This window comes from Leopardus geoffroyi, chromosome C1, assembly GCF_018350155.1.
Source record: "Leopardus geoffroyi isolate Oge1 chromosome C1, O.geoffroyi_Oge1_pat1.0, whole genome shotgun sequence".
Taxonomy (NCBI): Eukaryota; Metazoa; Chordata; class Mammalia; order Carnivora; family Felidae; genus Leopardus; species Leopardus geoffroyi.
In genome coordinates this window covers 158,283,878-158,306,746 of record NC_059328.1, presented here as the reverse complement: position 1 = coordinate 158,306,746, position 22,869 = coordinate 158,283,878, and the positions used below count along the sequence as shown (strand labels likewise).

The window sequence follows — 22,869 nt, the reverse complement described above, 5'->3', positions numbered from 1 at the left end:
TCCTCACCCTTCCTTCTCCTGACCTGTCAAAGCTTACAAAAGTGAGTTCCAACCCTTCAGAGTCTTCTTCTCAGCAAAATAACATATCCAATCCTCTCATGAAAAGCATTCTACTTACCATTTTTTTAAAAAAACGCTGTTAATTTTTTAAAGTTTATTTATTTATTTTGAGGGGAACAGGGTAGAGAGAGAGAGAGAGAGAGAGAGAGAGAGAGAATCCCAAGCAGGCCACACTGTCAGCGCTGAGCCTGATGTGGGGCTTGAACTCATGAACTGTGAAATCATGACCTGAGCTGAAATTAAGAGTTGGACACTTAACCAACTGAGCTACCCACATGCCCCAGTATTCTACTTATCTCAACATTTTGGTAAGGGGCAAATACTTAACAGTCTGGAGTTCAAGGGGTAGTGGCTAGAGGCATGGAACAGGTGATAGATATCATTTTGAATGGGAAAGTCTTTCAATTTCCTTTACATCCTGTTAAGCAGGCAAAACCTAAATATTGGGCAGGTGCCATCCTGGCCTTTCTATATGACCCATCATCACTGCCCTTCTTTCCAAAGAAGGCTTGAAAAGGGACCCTGGGACATCCCGAGTGGTGGTTGGATTCCCTCATTTATCAAAAGAGGCATGATCTAAATGAGTCCAGGTTGGATCAGGTAAAGAATGAGACCAAAAAGGAGATGTGTCCTTGAAAGCAGCCAATCTCATAGCCTGGGGGCAGGCATTTGTTGTCAGCTGACTCACACTGCCTTGGGATTAGCCAGCTCTACTTTCTGTTTCAACAATAAAAAGTCTTGCAAAACTGCTGGCATGTGAGACAGAGGTATCCAGAAGGTCTTGGCATCTCTTCCAGCAGCATAATGGGTCTTGGGGAAGAGACTCGTGAGAGCGTGGTCCATGCACTCCACCACCAGGGAGAGGTCCATGTTCACAAAAGAATTAGTGTCTTTCAGTTTGTCTAGACCTGTAAAAAGAGACAAAAACACCCTTACTCTTTGGAAGAAGGGGAGAAGCGGTGTGGGAGGCTAGGGTGTAAAGGGGAGGATGCGTATGTGGGTATTTATTTTGAATTTGCTGTTATAATTGAGGCCCTTTGTGGTGGGTTTCTATCTGTTCTTCAGGAAAGGATACAACCATGCTTTCATTAGACCCCTGGCTCTCAAACTTGAGTGGGCAGCAGAATCTCCTAGAGGGCTTGTTAAAACCCAATTGCTGGGTTGGTTCTGACTCACCACCTGTGAGATTCATATATAGCCTTTAATACTACAGTGTTAAAGTGGGACCCAATAGGTAGGTGTGAAGTGGGACTCAATAATTTCCATTTCTATCAAGTTTCCAGGTGATGCTGATGGTGCTGGTCCAGGGAACAAACTTTGAGAAGCACTACTTTAAAACAATGAAGGACAGATGCTTTATAGTCTATGAGGCCCCTGAGCCCAGGAAGTTGTGGGTTCAAGTCCAAATTTGTTTTAAGGGAATACTATATAGGATATGTGGGTGTGCATGTGTGTGCATACGTATACTCACATACCACGTACTTCTATAATTCAGTGAATAAAGAGGGAATCATCCCCAAAAGTCTTGACTCAGAATGCTAAACACAGGCTGGTTATCAGACAGATGAAATGTCTGCCTAATGAATTATGATAGCTTTAAAGAGGCAGGTATTTTATCAGAGATTGGTAATGGCTCAAAGCATTCCTCCTGTGCTCTTAAAACATACCTGAGTTGTGTCTTCTTAAGAGAAAAGTCTATGATTTTTAAGTCTTCCCTTCTACTTTAGGCCTTAGTGGCTGCAAGTTATTCAAAAAACCTAACTGAGATTACCTAATTAAGTCTTAGTGTCTATTTTAAACTCTTACAACTATTGCCTTGGAAATGAAGAAAGGTGAGCTTAAATTTGTGGTCTGCTTTGGAACTGTGAGTCTGGCTGATGTCCAAGTCCTGATTTGGAAAATTCTAATAAGAACAACCAGTAAAAGAGAGGATACCTGAGCCAGGGGCCAAGTAAAAAATAATTTTCAGATGGTAGTTCATGATATATTCATAGGCATTTAGAAATATCAATGTCAATATCAAATAGAAAAAGCTCTTTTAAATGAGGGATTTTTTTTCTGAACTACTTAGAATCTTCAGAGTTGGTAATGAGTGAGAAGCTGAGTTTTTAATGGCAGAGGTTCTCAGCATATAGTGACATGATGGCACTGGGAGGTTTGTCAAATCAGACGTTCTCGTTGATATGTATGTATGCATCTGTGTGTGTGCACAAGTGTGTGTGTGTGTTGGGTGGGGTTGGGTGGTAGAGGAAGTCTGTCATTCTAAAAGCTTCCCCAGGTGGATCTGACTCAGCTCTTGGCTCCACCTCCAAAACTTCCAGCCTTGAACCTTGTCACAGTTGGCTGACTTACCAAATCCATCAACGAAGAGGCAGGATCAGAGTTTTAAGGGTAGAGTGACACAAAGTTAGGTGGGGCCCTGTTCGGCTCAAAGCAGGAGCTCAGTAAGTGTTTGAGGAATGTCGACTAAGCTTGTAATAAGACCAGGAAGTTTGAGGTGGAGGCAGAGCCCTGTTACAGGAAGTTCCACCAGCTCCTTAAAGCCTTGTTTACATTATAGTGCAGGGCCCAAGGATAAATGGTGAAGTCAGGCTGTCTGGGTTCAGATCTAGCTCTTCTACTTACTAATTGTGCAACATTGGGCAAGTTACTTCTCTATGCCTCTGTTTCTATAAAATTAAGGTAATAGCTACTTCATAGGGTTTATTTGGGCATTTTAAATGAAAGAGTCCATGTAAAGCACTTAGAATGGTGACAAGTACATAGCAAATGTTCAGTATATGTTAGTCATCATAATCTAGTCTATTATTATTTCTCCATCCCTGACTCAATCTGATTTATGTTACTTCTCCTGCTCTCTCCACCCCCACCCCCACCCCCCCAACCCATGCATTCTTGCTCTGGAAAGCTTCCACCCAAATAATTCCTTCCTGTCCTTTAGGCCTTACTCTAACCTGACCTGTCTCATAAAGGCCACTTAACTAGCAATGCATTCATCCAGTTCTGAATTTCTTGGGTAAGTAGAGACTGCACCATCTAGCACCCACTCTGGGCTGTTGGGCTCTGTCTAAGAAGTATAGCATCAATTTTCTTAGACATTGTAGAGTCACTGTTTTATAGTTTCACGTGGTTACTTTTTCTTGTCAACTTGACTGTATACTAGGTAAGGGTCAGAGTCTGAGTCTTTATATTTTGTAACCTCCATGAATCCATGAACAACGTTTAGTGAGTGGTTGTTTACCAAAAAGAGGAGGTTTATGTAGAGTTGAAGATGAGGGGCTCCAGCCTGGACACGATCAGGAGGAGCTGTATAGCCTTAGGTAGGACATGCACCTTTCTAAGCCTCTGCTGACTACTCCTGTGGTTCTTTTGAGGAGTAAATTATAAAATTTGTAAGGTGTTTAGTATAGAACTTGGCACTTGGTAACTGCCCAGTAAATGTTTGTAAACCCTTGAAGTGAGAGATGGCACTGGAATTAATATGAATCTCTGATCCATATCTAGGATTCCCTATTGGTATATTATTATGAACACCTTATTTTTTTTCATTTAATTTTGAGTCTCCTTCGTGTTGTCTATGATAATGAACCCCAGAGGAACCCTGGTCTACCAGACACTTACTTTTTTCAATGTAACCTTCTCCGTATTGTTGTTTTATATCTGGAGACAGATGTTTCCAAATGGCAAGTTTTTTTTCGGTGGCTTTTACTGGATCTGATAATCCTGTTTTGAATAATCCTGGTTCAATACATGAAACGTGTACACCAAAAGCTTTCATGTCCCGTCTGTGAAAAGAATACACTGATGATGTTTAATCCAGCTTGGTTTGGAGAATGTTTGCTATTTGGATGACTATTTTCTTATGAATTTTTTTCATGGAATCACAGAATTGGATTGGAAAGGAGTAGCTTGTTCTATGCTTGCAGCTTGCAGGTGAGGAAGCTGAAGTTCAGGGTGGCGAAGGGAGGGCGGTTTAGTGGCAGAATGGGAAAGGCATCTGGGTAGGCCCATCCCCAGTTTAGTACTCCATGTGAAGCCAGATTCTCTCATTAAATTGACAAGCATTCAGGTTAAGGACATGTTTCTTCTCAGTAAGCAAAGCACCTTCTGGAGAAATGGACTGATGATTGGCCTGGGTGGATAAGTTTACCTCCATTCTAGGAATGTGAAGAGATTGTGGAACAAGTGAGGCTAGGCTGAGGGACACAGTGTGACAATCTTTGATGTGGCTAATCTGTTCCCTCTGCTGCTCAGTGAGCTCTTTCATTGTGTGGCCTCAGAAAACCAAAGGTCTGCTCATTTACCGGGCAATAAGGTTTTAGGGGAATCATGGAACCCCCCTCCCGTACCCTGGGCCTTTTAAAGCAAAACAAAGTATTGCAAACCATTATATGAGTAATTACCTCCTAAATTTAATTTATATTTCCACCAAGTATATATAAGGAAGTAACTACTCATTGTATACAAGTCTTTATCCTAAGATTTTTAAAGAACTCTAACAATGAACTTAAAATGTGATTTATCTTAGGTTCTGCTTTCTAGCAACATGCCTAGTGGTTAGTTTGCAGTGTACTTAACTAAAAATACAAATTATCTTGATCTGGAAAGATTTTGAAAATATGTTGCTTGCATTAAAATTTCAAGGGTTATTTTCCAACTTAATTATACTTCACACACCTATCTTCTGATCTCCTTTGGGTTTTGGAAAGTATTTGGGAAGATTTGTCTCCCCACCCACTCATGAAATACCATATAATCTGGGGACAAAAGGCTTTAAGTCACCCAACTAAGCTTACCAGGTAAGTAAAACCAGCATGAAACCAGTATTTTTGCTTGGCAAATACAGCTTTAAAGAGACCCAGGCTTCTCCCAGTTGGACCACTGTCCCTAAACCCTCCTACATATAGAAATTCTGGAGCTGCCACTTGACTGTGGCCTGCATGCACAGTACCTTTTCCAATACCAGTTCCATGATTTAGAAAAATACCCACTGTTTATTGGGTAATTTCAGGCATGTAAAGCTGTATTGCAATCACACAAACACTTCACTTGAAAAAAAATTTTTTTAAGTGGTTATTGGTCCCCAAGAGGATAGGAAGAAACCCTGTTGCTTTTTGTCTTTCTCTTTCCACCCATCATGTGGCCCTATACCCAGCACACAAATGGGAAGTAGATGGCAGAATAGGGTGACATCTGGTTGGAGGGAAGTCCCAGGAAACAAGAAGGAACGGGAAAGAACACAGAGAGGAGCTGAGGAAAGTGACCCCGTAACATTGTTTATGCACTGCACTTGAGCATGTATGGATCTGACTTAGAGAAGCAAACTCCGGGACAACCATCTTCTGTATCCTAGACTGGCTACTGTGTGGTACATCTATGGGACATCTCTGGTAGCAAACAGGAAAAAGTACAGAATGATGGTTAGCAGTTGTGACCTGAATACAACCTCATCAATTGTCTGCTAAAACAAAAATATCAACCTTCTCTATAGGACTTCAATAAGACCCATAGTCTCATATAATTCCAAATATTCAGCATAAAAAGAACTGGAAACATTCCAAAAGAACTGGAACATTCCAAATGTTCAGCATAAAAAGAACTGGAAAATCTCAACTCACATGGGAAAAGACAATGGCAAATGCTAATGCCAAAAGGACACAGATGTTGGAATTATCAAAGTCTTTAAAGCAGCTATTATAAAAATGTTTCAAGTACAAAAGAAAATACTCTTGAAGTCAATGGAAAGTTACAGCACTTCTCCCCAAAAGGAAAAGGCAAAGAACCAAATGAAAATTTTATACTTAAAAGATATAATAACCAAAATAAAGTATTTATTGGTTGGATTCAATAGCAGAATGGTGATGGAGGAACGTCAGTGGATTTGAAGGTAGATCATTAGAAATTATCCAATTTGAACAGCAGAAAGAAAAATGATTGAGAAAGTGGACAGAACCTTAGGGATCTGTGTGATAAAACCAAAGGTCTAACATTTGTGTTATAGTCTCAGAAAGATAAGAGAAAGAATGGATTACAGGAAAAAATGTTTGAAGAAACAATAGCTGAAACCTCACCAAATTTGGCAAAGATATAAATCTACAGATTCAGGAAGCCCTGTGAATGTCAAATGTTATAAACCCAGAGAAATCCATGCCTGGGTGCACTTTGTTTGCTAAATAAGTCCTTTGTTTTAGGCTCTGGGGTTCTCTGGTAGGCACACAGGAAAATGATGTGGTCAGTGCTTTCTTGGGGGAGCAAAATCTCCACCTCTGATTAGTAAATTCCTGCTCTGAGTTTTATTTGGAAATGGAAGCACCAGAGGAAAACTGTATTTCTTGTACTCAGGGTGGGGTTGGGGAGGTTATCATCTCTTTAGCTGTAGTGTCTGAAATGTATGGGAATATGGGTCAGGAGCTTGCAGAGAGAGAGAGAGAGAGAGAGAGAGAGAGAGAGAGAGAAAGCTATGTAGCTGAGTCATTATTTTGTGATAATTACATTTACTTTACCAGATAATTTTCTACTGAGGGTTTATTTATTTATTTATTTTAATGTTTATTTATCTTTTAGAGAGACAGAGCACAAGTGGGGGAGGGGCAGAGAGAGATGGAGACAGAATCTGAAGCAGGCTCCAGGCTCTGAGCTGTCACCACAGGGCCCAATGTGGGGCTAACCTACAGCTGTGAGATCATGACCTGAGGGAAGTCAGACGCTTAACTGACTGAGCCACCCAGGAGCTCCTCTACTGATGGTTTAAACAGAATGGTGTTGTTGTGTCTGCAACTGATAGTTACACTAACGGAGAGGTCTGCCTTGATTTAGCCTCCCTGTATGATTCCTTAACTATTTAACAAACTGACTTGTTGAATACAAATTCACCATCGCTATCAGCATCATGCATTAACGCAAAAAGTAAAAAGAGGCTTGTCTAGACTTAGGTCCAAATCTCAGTTCTACCACTTACCAGCTGGGTGACCTTGGGCAAGTTACTTAATCTGTTTCAGGGGTATTATCTATTGGGAACTATTATTGGGAATAATTTAAAGCACTAAATAGAGTGCCTAGTGCATAATAACCACTCAATAAACATTACCAACTAATATTTCTTAGTATGTCAATGTTTACTTTACCTTAAGCTGTCATTGAAGCCTTCTAATGCATATTTGGAGAGAGTATAACCCCCTCCACCAAGTGCAAGCCGACCTCCAACGCTGGAGACATTGATAACCCTTCCTTGAGCTTTTTTGACCAAGGGAAGCAAATTTAGTGTCACATCGATGAGTCCAAACAAGTTCACTTCAATAGGTTCCCTGTAGTCTTCCACTGTTAGCCAGTCAGTGGGAGCCAGCACTCCGAGAACACCAGCATTGTTGATCAGACCCCAGAGACCTAGAACAGAGAGGAAAGAAAGGAGTTGTGAAAGAAGATGGCACTGATATGGGCATCCTTGATGGAAATACAGCCCCTGCTTTACACAATTGTGCCATTTCCTCCTTCTAGCCATGTTCCTGCTTTGAAATACATTACAGTTTTGGGAAGTAACTACTCTCAGAGAAGATGGGAAGCTAAATTGGAATAGTTGAAGCTCTGTTACAATTTCACAGTAACTCTATTTCTGGTTCTGAATGTAAAATACTGATACTGTCTGAATGAGCCTTTTACTTTTTCATCTCAGATGTAGAGTAAAATGGTCTCTTTTTCCCACTTGCTAGATGGCAAAGTGAGAGATTATTTATAAACTGCTTTTTACAGACAAAGAGCAGTATCAATCTACTTCACATCTATTTTTGGTAAAAAATCTAGTCATCGAAAGTTTTATTTTATGATGGAAAACATTTAATATTGTTAAATTTGTTTGGAAATCAAGTATTGAAAATGGTCTGTAGGGGCACCTGGGTGGCTCAGTAGGTTAAGCGTCTGACTTCGGCTCAGGTCATGATCTGACGGTTGGTGAGTTAGAGCTCCTCATTGGGCTCTGTGCCGACAGCTCCCAGCCTGGAGCCTGCTTCAGATTCTGTCTCCGTCTCTCTCTGCCCCTCCCCTGCTGGTTCTTTCTCTCTCTCAAATATAAATAAACATTAAAACATTTTTTAAAAAAATGATCTGGGAACATTATCAAACCATTGCTTTTAAGGTTCAGAGTCTCAGCTACACAATGAAGATGTGATAGAGAAAAATCACATCCATTTGGTTTCTTTTTTTCCATTTTGGACCCTAATATCTTCATTAATGAGAATATTTCAAGCTTCATTCAAGCCAATAAAAGTCCTCTAGTTTGGAATGCTGTCATCTTGGCAGAATGAGGTCCGATGGCTTACTACTCTATCACAATGATCTAAGACAGCTTTATCAGAGTCTCAGGCTATTTTCTACCTTTTCCCATGGAAAATGTGTGAGTTGTGGAATGATTTTAGAGTGAGAAGTAGGTCCCAGGTATCCAGATGGCAATTTGGGGATTGCTCTCATGATCTCCTGTAGCTTTTAGCTCCAAGTGCCTTTGCTGTATATGTGGCTAAACTAGAACTTCACGAGAGAAGAGCAGGAAAACTCAATACCTCCAATTCACTTCTAAATTTGCCCACAGAGACTTATGACTGAGAATAATGGGGGCTGTGTCTTTCATGCAAACAGAGAGCTTGCAACTTGGAACTACTGAAGGCTCTATCCTAAGATTTTCCCAATATTCTCCAGTACCATAACTGGTCTTTAGGAGACATTTTCTTGAAAGGCCATTTAAGATCCAAACACATTTAACTTAGCTGTAGCTACTTTACAACACCCCCTCCATTTTTCCCACCCCTGTATCACTCACCTTTTTCCCCAACTTGGTTTTTCACCCACTGGGCAGTCCTCTTGACATTCTCTGGGTCCGTTACATCTAGAAGCACGGTGTGAAGCCTTTCTGAGGTTTCTGCCTTTAAAGCTGTTGATTTTGATTCAGTCAGACAAGCAGCAATTACATGAAATCCTTTTTTATCAAAAGTTCTGGCTGCCAAATTTCCAAAACCCGTGTCACACCCAGTAATGAAAATGTACTTATCAGTGATGTCTGCAATCTTTAGTTGTCTTTTGTAATTCCATACAAAACCACAAAAGATTAGGAGGGCTAATACCCAAAAGAACATGTTCTTTCCAGTATATGATAGGAACTCTCCTTTCTTGTACAAAGAAGAAGATGGTGACCTGAATGTTCAAAATTAGAAAGAAAATTCAAATTAGAACCATCAAAGGATTATAACCCAGTTTTTACGAACTTCAGATACTTTAATGCATTCGAGTAGATAGTTTTTTAAAAACAATAACTGTTATTTAGTTGGAAACATGGCCATTTAAGTGCTAAACCATAGCTCTAAGTAATGTGAAAACCAACCAAGCTACAGTCAGAGAAAGTAAACAGGAGAGAGAGAGAGAGACAGAGAGAGAGAGAGAGAGATTGAGAGATGCCATGGCAAAGCTGACACAGGTCATTGGGTTTGATGTGACAGTAATCTCATTGTGAATTCATCTATCTGAAACATGGACTGTCATGATAAAATCTTATCTCTTGCAACTTCATGAAATTCAATCTATTAGAAAATGTTCAATTTCAATTGATTGATTAGATTCTTAATTATTCTTAGACTGTCAGCAAAAGGAGAGTATTTTGGTATTGCCATTATGAAAATGTTCCTAAGTTGGTTTCCAGTTTCTTATTTTCAGTAGCTTATTGTCATCCTTCAACCCAACTCTAAAAACCATCACAACACCATGCAGAGAGTATGCAGTGTGCAGCCGCCAAGGAGTTCATGGAGAGAGGGTGAGATGAGTGGGAAGAGACTGAGGGATGCTGGCTGAAGGCACAGTGTCCCAAACAGAATCAAGAAGGCTCAGATTCTGTTCTCTCTGGCTTTCTGTGAGGAAAAAGGTTTGCACGTACATAGGACAAAGGAGAGCAAATTCTTTCCTGAAAACCACGAAGCTTTGACTATAAGCAGTGCAGAATGGCTTGGACAATTAGTTTGACAGGGCTAGATGGCCTAGGGCCTAAAATCAAAAAGGTGGAGGGCTTCCTTTCCCCTTTACTCAGAATACTACACCTGCACTTTGCCTCAGCATGTATTACCTTTTTTTACTTTTTTTAAATTAAAAAAATTATGTCATGTACACTTACTACATCAATTTAGAAACATCACACTTCTTTTTGGATTAAAAATACATGTTAAAAAAAGAATATTATATTAATTTTATAATCTTGACCATTTAAATGCATATGCTGTCTTAAAAGTTACAGTAATTATTGGGGCACCTGGGTGGCTCAGTCAGTTAGACATCCGACTCTTGATTTCAGCTCAGGTCATGATCTCATGGTTTGGGCTCTGTGCTGACAGTGAGGAGCCTGCTTGGGATTCTCTCTCTTTCTCTCTCTGCCCCTCCCCTGCTTGCAAGTACTCTCTCTTTCAAAATAAATAAATAAATAAACATTAAAAAAGGTTATTATGCAGTGTTTGGCTGCAAAATTACAGTTGTGAATGAATCAAGCAATTGTATGATTGAAAACAAGGGTGATATTAATTTGGAAGTGTACTATCAAAAGTATCACAGGGAGGGATTTCAGACTATTTGGAGATATAAAATTCCCCAATATATACATATTCCCCATAATATAGATATAAAATATGTATTATGATGTTTGTTATTTACAAAGACAGCCAATACTGTCAATTTTACTGTGGGTACCGGTGGCCAGGGAAGGGCAAGCTATCCCATAGGACAAAGTGAACAAGAACTGGAGGGTATTTACCTGTTTGCCTAGGTCTGAGCATCACGATGGCTCAGGCCTCCTAGCTCAGCCATAGGCAACACAAAGGAGGAAGATTGTTAGGTCCCACCACATGTAAGAGCAGCCCTGGGCCTGTATTGGCTTTCTCTGCCTTTGGAAGCAAGAGGGGCAGCAGAAAATATCACCTTGGGAAAAACCCTATTTCCTTCGCTTTTGACTCAGAAAGTTTCCTTTCTTTGCCCCATGTTCACACATATCTCTGCCCTTGATCCAGAGCCACCCTTAGAATCAAGAGGGGCCTTATGTGCTAAATAGAAGATAAGACTTGAGTTGAAGTTCAGACCTTACGGGTGCTTCTGGAATCATGACTGTTTATGGACACTGTGTTCAAAGTACTTGCGAGGCCAAGCAATTTTATAAACTTTGACCTTTCTCGCTCTCTCTTTTTTTAATGTTTACGTATTTATTTTGAGAGAGAGAGAGAGAGAGAGAGAGAGATATTGAGAGAATGAGAATGAGTGAGCAGGGGAGGGGGCAGAGAGAAAATGGAGAGAGAATCCCATGCAGGCTCTGTGCTGACAACATAGAGCCCAAACCATGAGATCGTGACCTGAGCCAAAATCAATAGTTGGATGTTCAACCAACTGAGCTGCCAGGTACCCCTGGACTTTCTTTTTCTTTCTTTCTTTCTTTCTTTCTTTCTTTCCTTCTTTCTTTCTTTCTTTCTTTCTTTTTTTTTTTTACAATTATTTCCTGGTTTTTCATTTGAACCATTTAAAAAAAATGTTCATTTTTTTTTTTCCTGCTTGTAAAAGTAACTTATGCTCATGGTAAAAAGAATTTGACAAATACGGAAAAAATTAAAGAAGGAAATAATGATTATCACATTTGGCTCTTAGTGTTTTGGTAAGTCTTCTTGTATATATATTTTCCTGTATACGTAAATGTTTCTCTCCCTAATAAGGAATAGAAATATACACACAGATAATATACAGAATTATACACACACACTCATGTGCCACACAATTTTTGTCTGCTGCTTTATAAGGAACAGATTATTTCAGATAAAAAATAACGCAATCTAATATATCTTCTTCACTTCTCAAGGAAATTCTGGGCTCTGCCTTCATCTTTTTTCCCAGAAAAAGATATATAAGTAAAGAAAGAAAAGGCAAGAGAACTATCAATTGATAAAAATAAGTCAGAGGTAAACATTAAAATATGGTAGGTTTGAGCAAACTAGTTGATTCTTTGGATACAGCTGTGCCTATTTCTAAAGCAGTCAAGTTTGTAGACTATCGTGGCTCAATAATTTGGCATAGTTTCACAAATCTTTCCTGCGTAGGAGTTATTGATTTGTGGCAAATTAATGTCCATGTAGTAGAATTTTCCCTTCTCAAACATATAAATACATTAAAAATGTATAATTTTGAGGTGAAGTGTTGGTGTAACTACCTTTTGCAAAATTTCATGTTTAGATATTTTAAGGAAATTTTGTATTTAAAAATTCAATTAGTATAGTGTTTTGTTCAAGTCTGGCCTTAATAAATTGAATAATTGGATAACTAAATGTTGAATATGTTTTCTGAATGGATTCTGTAGCCTTAACTGCAATCCAAACCCCATGGAATTATTTGAAGAAGGCAAATGCTCATGGAGTTTAATCTGTACTAGATCAGAGAGTAGAAACTTTCTATGTTGTCAAGTTTTGCTGGGGGCAAGCATAAGGGGAGTAATTGTAAAAGAATGGTTTACATTTGTGAAGCATTCTACGCTATACTTTTACATATAGATCTCATTTGGTTCTCTCAACAGCTTTTTGAGTTAAAGAGGGCACATTGATGGCCTCATTTTGTAGAAGAATCAATATACTAACTAATAAATGTAAAAGGAATGATGGAATTAGAAAATCATCATTTAGCAACTGACATCATAACAATTATATCAGAGAAGTTTGATCAATGGATGCGAAAACTAGTAGGTGAAATTCTGATAAGAAACCCTTATAGAATCTCAAAAAATCTCCCCGTAAGATAGGCACTAGTTAAAAAGAGAGTAATAATAATTTCACAGAAGAGAAATCTGACAGATACCATCTTACCCAAGTGATAAAAATTAACACTGCTAGTCATGGGACAAACCAACATTAGGTGCCTCCTGGGATGGTGCACTGGAAAGGACACAGCAACACTTTTGTACATAAATGGATCCTAATCCTGCATGGAGCTACATCTTCCATAGACAATATATGACATATACTCTTTAAAAATGTCAAAGTCATGGGGCGCCTGGGTGGCGCAGTCGGTTAAGCGTCCGACTTCAGCCAGGTCACGATCTCGCGGTCCGTGAGTTCGAGCCCCGCGTCGGGCTCTGGGCTGATGGCTCAGAGCCTGGAGCCTGTTTCCGATTCTGTGTCTCCCTCTCTCTCTCTGCCCCTCCCCCGTTCATGCTCTGTCTCTCTCTGTCCCAAAAATAAATAAACGTTGAAAAAAAAAAATTAAAAAAAAAAATGTCAAAGTCATGAAGGAAAAGAAAGATTGAAGACTGCTCCCGATAAATGGAGACTGAAGAGATATGACAACCCAATGCAACATGTGATACTGGACCAGAAAACTATTTTTTTCTTTTGCCAGAAAGGATGTTATTTGGTCAACTCGTGAAATTTGAGTGAGATTTGTTGATTTGACAAATAATATTGCATTCTCAATAAATATTAATTTTTCAATTTTTATAATTTACTAAGATTATATAGAAAGTTCCTGCTTTTTAGGAAATATACACTGAAGTATTTAAAGATTAAGTAGCACCATGTCTCATCTCAGTTAAGACCATGTCTTTAACTCTGTTAAGAAAATAATAAGAATATTCATATAAATAAGTAAACATATAAAGGAAGCAAGCTGAGTTTCCATTGATAGATGAATGGCTAAAGAAGATGTGGTTGCCCAACCACAAACAGGTGGTTGCCAGGGCAGAGGTGGGGGGTGGTGGGGGTGGTTGTGGGGGGATGAGTGAAATAGGTGAAAGGGATTAACAGGTATAAACTTCAGTTATAAAAGAAATAAATCCCAAGAATAAAAAGCAGAATATAGGAAATATAGTCTATAATAATGTAATAACTTGTATGGTGATAGGTGGCATGCATTTTGTAATGTATATGAATGTCTAGTCACTATATTGTACACCTGAAGCTAATATAATATTGTATACCAACTATACTTCAATTAACAACAAAACCCCCACATACATATGGTTATAAAGAGAGAATGAAAATGCAAATGTGGTAAAATGTTAATATTTGGGGATTCTGGGTTGTATTATTTTTTCAACTTTTCCACAAATTTGAAATTATTTCAAAATAAAAAAGTACAAATTTGGCAAGGGAAAATAAAACTTTTTTTTTTTTTTTTCCTGAGAAAAGGCTTCACTAGACCCAAAGGGTTTCATGAACAAAATAAGTAAGAACTCCAGCACTTCAGAATCTAGTGACCTTGGACTTCTACTCTTTGGTAAGTTCACCTTCACAACTGGTGGAGAAAAACAAAAACTCAAACCAAAGCAGTAAGATTCCTTCCTCCTTCCTCATCCTCTCCATTTCTCCCGTACTCCCTCGTTCCCTAGCCAAACACATTTTTCCTTGGTGACAAGCCACAGAGAAGAGCTTTTTAGTTGTTAAGGATGGGCTCACATTTTTGTTCAAAAATTTTTTGAATATTTATTTTTGAGAGAGAGAGAGAGCATAGTTGGGGAGAGGCAGAGAGAGAGGGAGACACAGAGTCTGAAGTAGTCTCCAGGCTCTGAGCCTTCGGCACAGAGTCCGACGCGGGGCCCTAACTCATGAACCATGAGATCATGACCTGAGCCGAAGTCAGACGCTTAACGGACTGAGCCACTAAGACACCCCAAAGATGGGCTCACATTTTAAAATGTGTTGTCTTTAGTAGGCACCTCTCTAGGCTGAGGGTCATTTCAGATGCTGGTGTCCCAGCCTGCAGCTGGAATCCAGGGGACTACCAACTCTGACCTAGAGTTTTATAAAGCCTGTCCTTACCCCAAATATTATTGTCTAAAAAATACTGGTTCTTCTTCAATTCTTAAGGTTCACATTCCTCTAGGTCATCGGACCAGTCAACCATAAACCAATACATACACACCTCTGACCTCTAATAGTATTTTAGCCAAGATTCCATGTGTTGTCATGTTCCTGAGCAGCAGCCCTTGGTCAGAGTCATTGGGAACATGACCTGTATACAGAAGCTGATTGATGGCTGGTTGGTTCATTGACCACCAAGAAGTAAATGAATAACTGTGATTACTATGGCTGCCTCAACAATACACCGCCAGCCTGGTCACCTTCACATGGCTCCTTGGTCCCTAAAATTCAGAGACTTGGGTCACTGACCTTAGTGGCTTGGCTGTTTGTTTATCTGCTTTGTCTTCCATCTCACAACAAAGTGCTTACCAGGGGTACACATTGCTTGGTTCAAGGCAAGGAGCACCTCATCTGTAACAGTCCTCTTAGGATGCAGTGGCTATGAGCCTGTGGACTCATCAAAGGTGAGAGCAGAGTAAAGGAGAGCAGATCTGCAGCCCTCACACTGCAGTGTGTGGACAGCTGCATCCTCTCAACCAGTCCTGGAGATATTTCTTAAGCCCAAATAAACACTAGCCACTTTGCTAGGAAAAATAAATGTGGGAAGCAAGGACTGAGGCCACACACACACACACACACACACACACACACACACACGGCAGTAGGGCAGGGGTTAGGAACCCAGGTCTCAAAATCAGACAGGTAGAGGTCTAGTCCCAGCTCCTCTATCATCAGAGGTCTTTGGGCACATTATTTATATTTTCTTAGCCTCCATTTTCCTATTTGCAAAATGGAAATAATAACTTTTCCGTTGGAGAGTACCTCGTAAAAAAAAGTGACTAAATATCTGCTACATAGGCAGAAGCTTATCACTGTGGCAGGATCAATTATGCTCACTTGGGAAGGCCTGTGGTACTTTTCCTATTTTGGGTCAAATAATTATTTGTTGTGGAGTCTGTCCTGTGCATTGCAGGATGTTTAGCAGCACCCCTGGCCTCGATCCTCTACATGCTAGTAGCACCCCCACCCCAGTTGTGACAACGAAAAATGTTTGCCAGTTGTCCCCTGGGGGACAAAACTGCTTCCATTTGAGAAACACTGGTCTAGAGGTTCCTTGCCTTGTGGGTCCAGAACTTCACAACATCAGAACTATTTTTCTGGAAGCTCAGTCATTAGTTCTTTGGTGGTGCCACATTGATGAGAGTTTATTTATTTTTAATGGCCTTACCAGAAAAGTTTTATTACTTATAAAATATAACTCACATCTTGCTAATATTAATATTAGTTTCTATGATTTAGAAAAAGTGCCTTTTTGTCATCATGAGGTTGGAGGCAGTGAAAAAGCCAAAGTTAGAAATTACCAAGTTAGCACTCCCAACATTTGTGAGGCCTCAATTCTGGCTAAGACTTTTGAGTTTGGGCCACTACAGGTTCCTCTGTGGAAGCCCTTCTGGTGGGATGCCAATTGATTCTGCAGAATTCAGAATATGGTACTAGAAAAACCATGGTCCTTGGATTCCCAGTTCACCAGGTCAGGTAGGAACGGTAATAACTGCTATGGTTTATTGAGTGCTGCTGTATTCCAGGCCCTCTGGTAGAATCTATGAATATTTATCTTATTTATTTATTTAATTATTTTTGAGAGAGAGATACAGAGAGACAGAGAGAGAGAGAGAGACAGAGCATGAGCAGGGGCGGTGCAGAGATGTGGGGCTCGAACTCATGGACCGTGAGATCCTGACCTGAGCTGAAGTCAGCCATTCAACCAACTGAGCCACCCAGGCACCCCTATCTTACTTAAACCTTACAGTAACATTATCTCCATTTTATAGAGAAAGAAACAAGTTCAGAAATGCAGGTTAATTGGCTCAAGATACAATCATAGTGCTGTTTGGGGACCCTGGCCACTTTGATTTGGCTCTTCATGCTTTAATCCTTTGCTGCACTGCCACCTGGATTCCCACTGAACTCTGGGAGTCTGGGCTATGTGTACAATTCTCTACAACCACCAGTACTTGTGTGATACTGGGTATTAGGTAAATTAGTGCTGTAGAAGGAAAGATGGAAGAAAAGAAAAGAAGGAAAAAGTTTCAACTCTAAGCCCAGGGTTCTGGTGATAGTTGGGTTAAGTCTTTGAGCCCTCTGAACCATCAGGCGAAAGGCTAATAATAGCAATATAATGTTCACACTTCCAATTTAGGAAACTTTAAGAACTTTTGAAGAGTGTTCAAGTAATATTTATCTCATTTAATTGTCAAAATATTTCTGTGAGCTAGGTACAGTAGGTATCGTACATGAAGTTATCAGCCAGAGAGTGGCAAGAGCTAAAATTCTGGTCTCTGAACCCCTAGACTGTGTGGAAGGAGAAGGAATAACTGCAAACAAATTAGCACCTTATCGGTTAGTAGGAGGAATGGAAATACTTTATCAAAATTCTTGACCACAAAGATTCAAAAGGAACCAAGAAAGGAGAACTAATTGCGTCTTTCATTTGCCATGCAAAATGCTTTGCTGCTTTGGGAAAATATTGCAACTCGATTGCTGTCCTTGCTCACTTCTGCTTTTTTTTTTTTTTTTTTTTTAACTTTCTATAACTGGGTTTATTTCCCTAATAAAAAGTCCAAAATAAGATGCTTTGATTTCACTTCTCTTACTCATCTTCCTCTGCCCTTTAAAATTAAATGACACAATTAAAAATAAACAAAAGAACTGAGAACAATGTCTCAATGTCATTCTGAGCAATGCGTTTCATAAGAAATATATAATTCTTTTAAAATACGTCCTCCAACCAGATTTCATTTCATTTCTACATAACTCCATGGAGGGCTTTGTTTTAGAAAGCAATATTGAAACTAGTCAATCGCACTGATTGATAGGAATTTGTAGGGTTTGAATTTACTTGCAATTTGTTGCAATCATGGCCTAAGTTGAATCAACAACTAAGTTGTTCATTAAAAAACATCAAATAGAGAGCACTTAGAAGTAGCTTTCTAATATTTTCTTTTTGAAGTTCTCTTGCACAGCTTTCGTAGTATCGATGGCATTCTGGACATATATGTCCTTAGTATATTTAAATATCATTAACCTAGCTAAGTATACCAAATTCCTTTTTAGTTTGTTCTTTTCATTGAAGTAAGAAATTCTATTTGTTTGTTTTTGTAACCCAAGTGACCTTTCACAGATTTCGGCTGTGCTTTTAAGAAAAATAAGTGTTTAGATCTAATGACACAAACTAAATCATATGACTAATAAATTACGTTTCTGTGAAAAAAAAATGTTCAAGTTGGGCACCCAGAAATCTAAGGAGAAAATTTTAAGTGAAGCGAAGGGATCCTATGTGAAGTATGCTTACATTAAGTAACAAATGCTTCTTTGAGTGTCTGATTAAAATAATAACTGATGATGATGATGACGAAAATGATCATGATGATATAACTGAGGGGGTATTTGTCATCATGGAAACATTAAGTTCTCGCATTCAATGGAATGAAGAAGCTCCTTTGACAGTGACAATTCCCTTGAGTCCTGCTTCCTCCAGGAGGGAAGTACCCTGGGTGTACTTTGTGTGGTGGGACCAGTGAGACACGGAGGAGGGCGTGCTTCCTTTGCAGACTCATTCATTCAGACAGAGGTCTGGCAGCCACTCTTAATGTAGGGAAGGCCTGACGCGTGTACATTTGGCGTTTTTAGTTCTAAGGATAAAAGTATCTCTGAGTTGCTTCTGCCTTTTCTCAAAACTTTTTCATTATCATTTATCATAACACCTACAATTATGAATTAATTAATTATCCCCGGTGCCCCTAGTTGATGGCTTTGCCAATATGTTTCCTGACAGTACTGGCAGGGTAAGAATTATTGGTAAAGCCATGGCTGCTTTACTTAAGAGATTGTATATTGTATATGATTTAGTTTATCATCACAAGGCTTCAAAAAAAGCTTAGAATATGGAGAGAATGTTAGGTATGTATACAGAAAATGTGTTCAAAACTGCAGTGTGTTTCTTTTCCTACACAGTCATCTTTGAGCGGAAGTAAAGGTGTGAGTTTTGAAAGTCTGTACCTTAAGAAAGTGACATTGTTATAAGGGTTTTAAGACAAATTCCCCCTTTCCTCATCTGAAATGTATGAGATAATGATTTTTTTCCTTGTATTTAAACATTGGGATTTGTTCTAAAATTGGGCACACTTTTCAAGTCTCAAAAACATGAAGATGATACAACATTTAAATTTCATTTCATGAAGCACCTAGCCAAGGATATTCTTAGAGCATCTAACATACGCTAAAGGATACTAAGATAAATAAAGCATGGGGCGCCTGGGTGGTTCAGTCGGTGAAGCATCCAACTTTGGCCCAGGTCATGATCTCACAGTTTGTGGATTCGAGCCCCACGTCCAGCTCTGTGCTGACGGCTCAGAGCCTGGAGCCTGCTTCAGATTCTGTGTCTCCCTCTCTCTCTGACCCTCCCCTGCTTGCTCTCTGTCTCTCCGTCTCTCTCTCAAAAATAAATAGACATTAAAAAAAATTTTTTTTAAAGGATAAATAAAGCACTGTCCTTACCTTGGGCTAGTAGGGTAGGGGGACATTTCAGAGCTATTTGTACAAACTTAAGTTGATTTTTAATCTAAATGCATGTTTTATTTAAACTTTTTCCTCAGCTGCTAAAAATTAACCCATTGAGAGAGTGTGCCGCGCCACCATTTTATTCATAAAGCCTTTAACAAAGGTTGCCAAGATTAAGTGGCAGTGAAGCCACTAAATTGACTTTCTCCCTTACCTGTTGCATGTTGGGAGTCAAAGTGAATACAGACTCAGACTGGGGGAAAAGCCCAATGTCTTCCAGGTAAAATGCCAGGCACAGGATCATGAAATGGAGAGTAAATATCTGAAGCAAGTTTACTGCTCTCATCTTAGTTTCCAGGAATCAAATATGCACTGTGAGGAGTTCCCTGCTTCCTTCTGCCCTAGAAGGTGTTTTTCTCACCCACTTTAGTGTGCATATGTGCATTCGCCTCAGGTGACATCTGATAATATCGGCAAGGCAAGGCCGGTTGATAAACAGAACAGAACTATAGGTAGCAAATCTGCTGCTCTAGTAAGAAACTCAGCTAAGATTCCTACTCTTTTTTGGAGCCCCTCCCCCATTCAGTTTCCAGCTAATTATAAGTTTTACAGATGGTGTCAAATAGGCACAGAAAGAATAACTAGATATAAATTGGATTGTAACTCTAGAGTGCCAAAGAACATTCAAACAGAGACCTGGGAGAGCTTAGGGAAAGGATCTGGGTGACATTGGGATCACTTTTATGGTAAGATGGACTCAGTGTCCATCACAACCTTCTAACATTGTTATTGTTATTATAGCATGAAAAATAACTCGATTAATTTTGTAAGAGTGAGGAAAATCAAAGGCAGTTTGAAGACTGACATGAGAAACCAAGAGATAAAGGACAGAATTCAGTCATCGGTTGTTACCTTACTGAGAATGAACTGGGGCGCAGAAGCTGTTGTGGACCGGCTGGGCTAAGTGCCGTCTGCCTACTGTGCTGGGCAAGGAAGGGTTGAGCCACCTGACCACACTGATCCCCTGGAGGTGTTGATGCCTGGGCTTCCGTCAAGTTCTGAGTTCATATATGTGTGAGAAGTCCTCCGGTTCCCACCTTATTCTGAGTCACTCTTATATGACACTGATGACTAACTCTCTCTTCAGTGGATGAAGGAAGCCAAGAAGCTGGGGGTCATGTGTTTCCAAAGGAATTGGTAGTAGCTTCAGTAAATTAAATTTAGCAACTTTCAGAAGAGACTTAAAAATGATTAATAACATTCCTTTAACTCTGGGTGCAATCTCTTGACCAAATTCAGCGGTTGAAATAATGTAACGTGGAAACATTTTGTAAACTGTCTGGTGCATTGTTTTAATAATTTAATTTTGAATTATGATTACTGTTCATAATCTCTAGGTTTTTTTTTTCCTTCCTGTTAACCTGCCTTTGCTAACTTAGTACTCCTTCCTTCCTAAGAGAGTAGGTAAGGGACACCAATCTGATGATTCTTTTTATCATTTTTTTTTTTTAACACCGATGAGCAAGGAGATCAAAATAACTTAGTGAAATGAGGTTCTGTACTTATTTATGAGTCTTAAGGTATGTCGAGGAGATCTTACCTAAATGATTTTTGGGACTAAATCACTGAGAACAGGAAAGGATGCCCCTTCCCTTCCCAGAGTTGTTCTATTTCAGAATTTATCACAATTGACCTGCCGTATCCAGGGACTGCAATGGAAAATATTGAGGCTCCAGAGGAAGAGGAGGAAGAGACAACGCTATTATGCACCCACCCCATCCCCTAGGCTACCACCTCCCCTCTTAGGCACACAGCCAGGTACAAACTCCGCTGATTGTTTACTTTCAGTTTCCCTACATATCAGTTTATTGCTTTATGTCTCAGACTGCCCAGACTTCTGTCTTCCCTCTTTGAAAATGCAGTTTATTTTGGTTTAGCTGGGATGAGTGAATGAATGAACATATCTGTCTAGGTAGAGCTTGAACACTGCTATCACACTATAAATTAAATGGGGATCGTTTGTCTCCAAAAGAATAAGAAGCCAAGACTGAAATTTATACAGGTAAAGATGTAGGGCGCCACAAATATGCCAAATATACTTCTTCCCCTTTAACATTCTGCAAGTCAAAGTAAGGCTTACATAGAAAACCCCTTAGAGAAATAATACATTGACTTAGATCTACATGAAGAAAAGTATAAATGATTAATATCAGATCCTTTCTGTGAGCAAGTTATTGTCATTGAGATGGAGAGAGCTATAAGCACCTGGGTGGTCATGTAGGATTGAAGGGAAAAGGAGAAAGAAAAGGCTATGACATTAGTATGTTTTCCCCCTTGTCAAATGGTCCCATATAGGGGTTTAAGCAATGGAACTATTTGTCAGCAGTAACCATATCTGGACTGTAACTACATCTACATTCAAATTCACATCTTAAAAGCTAAATTTCCTTTCATTCTATTCCTTAACAAGGCAAACTATGAGATGTTACTTTGTTCAGCACTCTCTCTAAGTTAGTTAGACTTCTGGTTGTCGAAGGTGATGTAAAAAATACAGAGCAAATTGCAATTCTATTTTCTCCCTAGTTCCTTTATAAAGCAAAAGATTGCACTGTGGATTTCATTTAAATGTATTCAATGTTGATAATTGGGCTGTACTTTTATAGGTACTGCCAGTGTCAAAACACTAAATATACGACTCTCCTTTTTCTTCTAAATCTCTATGTCTCCCATATTTCCCCCAATTTCTGTCAAAGGGTGCCTTCTCCACCTTTCCAGACACCAAAACGCAAGGAGAATGTCCAGATTCAAGACAGTCTCTGGTGACATATATCGGGTTTTCTACAACTAACTGCACTGTGCTGGGGTCCAAGCCAGACATAATCCTAAATGAGTCAGATGAAGAAAACCACTTACCCCAGCACTGTAGGCTGTGGTGGGTCCAGCTCCTGAATATGGTTGGTGTCACTCTGGTAAGGGGGTGGGGGCAAGGCTGTTTATGCTGAGTGTATGTTGGCCTTCCCCTTCCTGGTATAGTATAATCCACTCTCTCAAGTCACTCCCAGTGGACCGTGCCTTTCTGAATAAGTGTGAGTTGGTATTACGTCTTTGTATTTTTAAAAGTGTACTTTGTAATTTTTACTTCCTCCTTTTGTCAACAGACAGCGCTCTTATTTCCAGTATAAAGATTCCCCTTTTTGCACCAACAATGTGTTTGACATTTGAGCTGCTTAATTGCAAATGCTGCCCATAAATGCGTTGCTAGGCTTGGTCAAAACTAGGAGCTTTGTTGCTCATTAGGCATTTCCTGACTCTCCCCATTGTAAGATGAAGCTGGGCTAATCTTTTGTTTCCCTCCACTGTAAAATCCTTACAAATACTAATAGTGAAGGACTGAATTGTGAGA

The 22,869-nt window shown here is 39.5% G+C and overlaps 1 protein-coding gene across 3 annotated transcripts; it reads right to left on the bottom strand.

The window, feature by feature from the left end:
- Positions 1-235: 235 nt before the first annotated feature.
- Positions 236-22,526, bottom strand: DHRS9 (dehydrogenase/reductase 9). 3 transcript variants are annotated; one of them, XM_045480105.1, is made up of 5 exons: positions 22,380-22,526; positions 8,867-9,237; positions 7,185-7,443; positions 3,682-3,845; positions 236-968 (listed from the first exon to the last, which is right to left on the bottom strand). In XM_045480105.1, the coding sequence occupies exons 2-5, from the start codon at positions 9,177-9,179 to the stop codon at positions 745-747; spliced, it is 960 nt and encodes a 319-aa protein (XP_045336061.1). In that variant the 5' UTR covers positions 9,180-9,237; positions 22,380-22,526; the 3' UTR covers positions 236-744. The 3 variants fall into 3 exon arrangements, with proteins under 3 accessions (XP_045336061.1, XP_045336063.1, XP_045336062.1); XM_045480107.1 differs by lacking the exon at positions 22,380-22,526 and adding an exon at positions 20,384-20,539; XM_045480106.1 differs by lacking the exon at positions 22,380-22,526 and adding an exon at positions 20,379-20,538.
- Between the last annotated feature and the right edge of the window lie 343 nt (positions 22,527-22,869).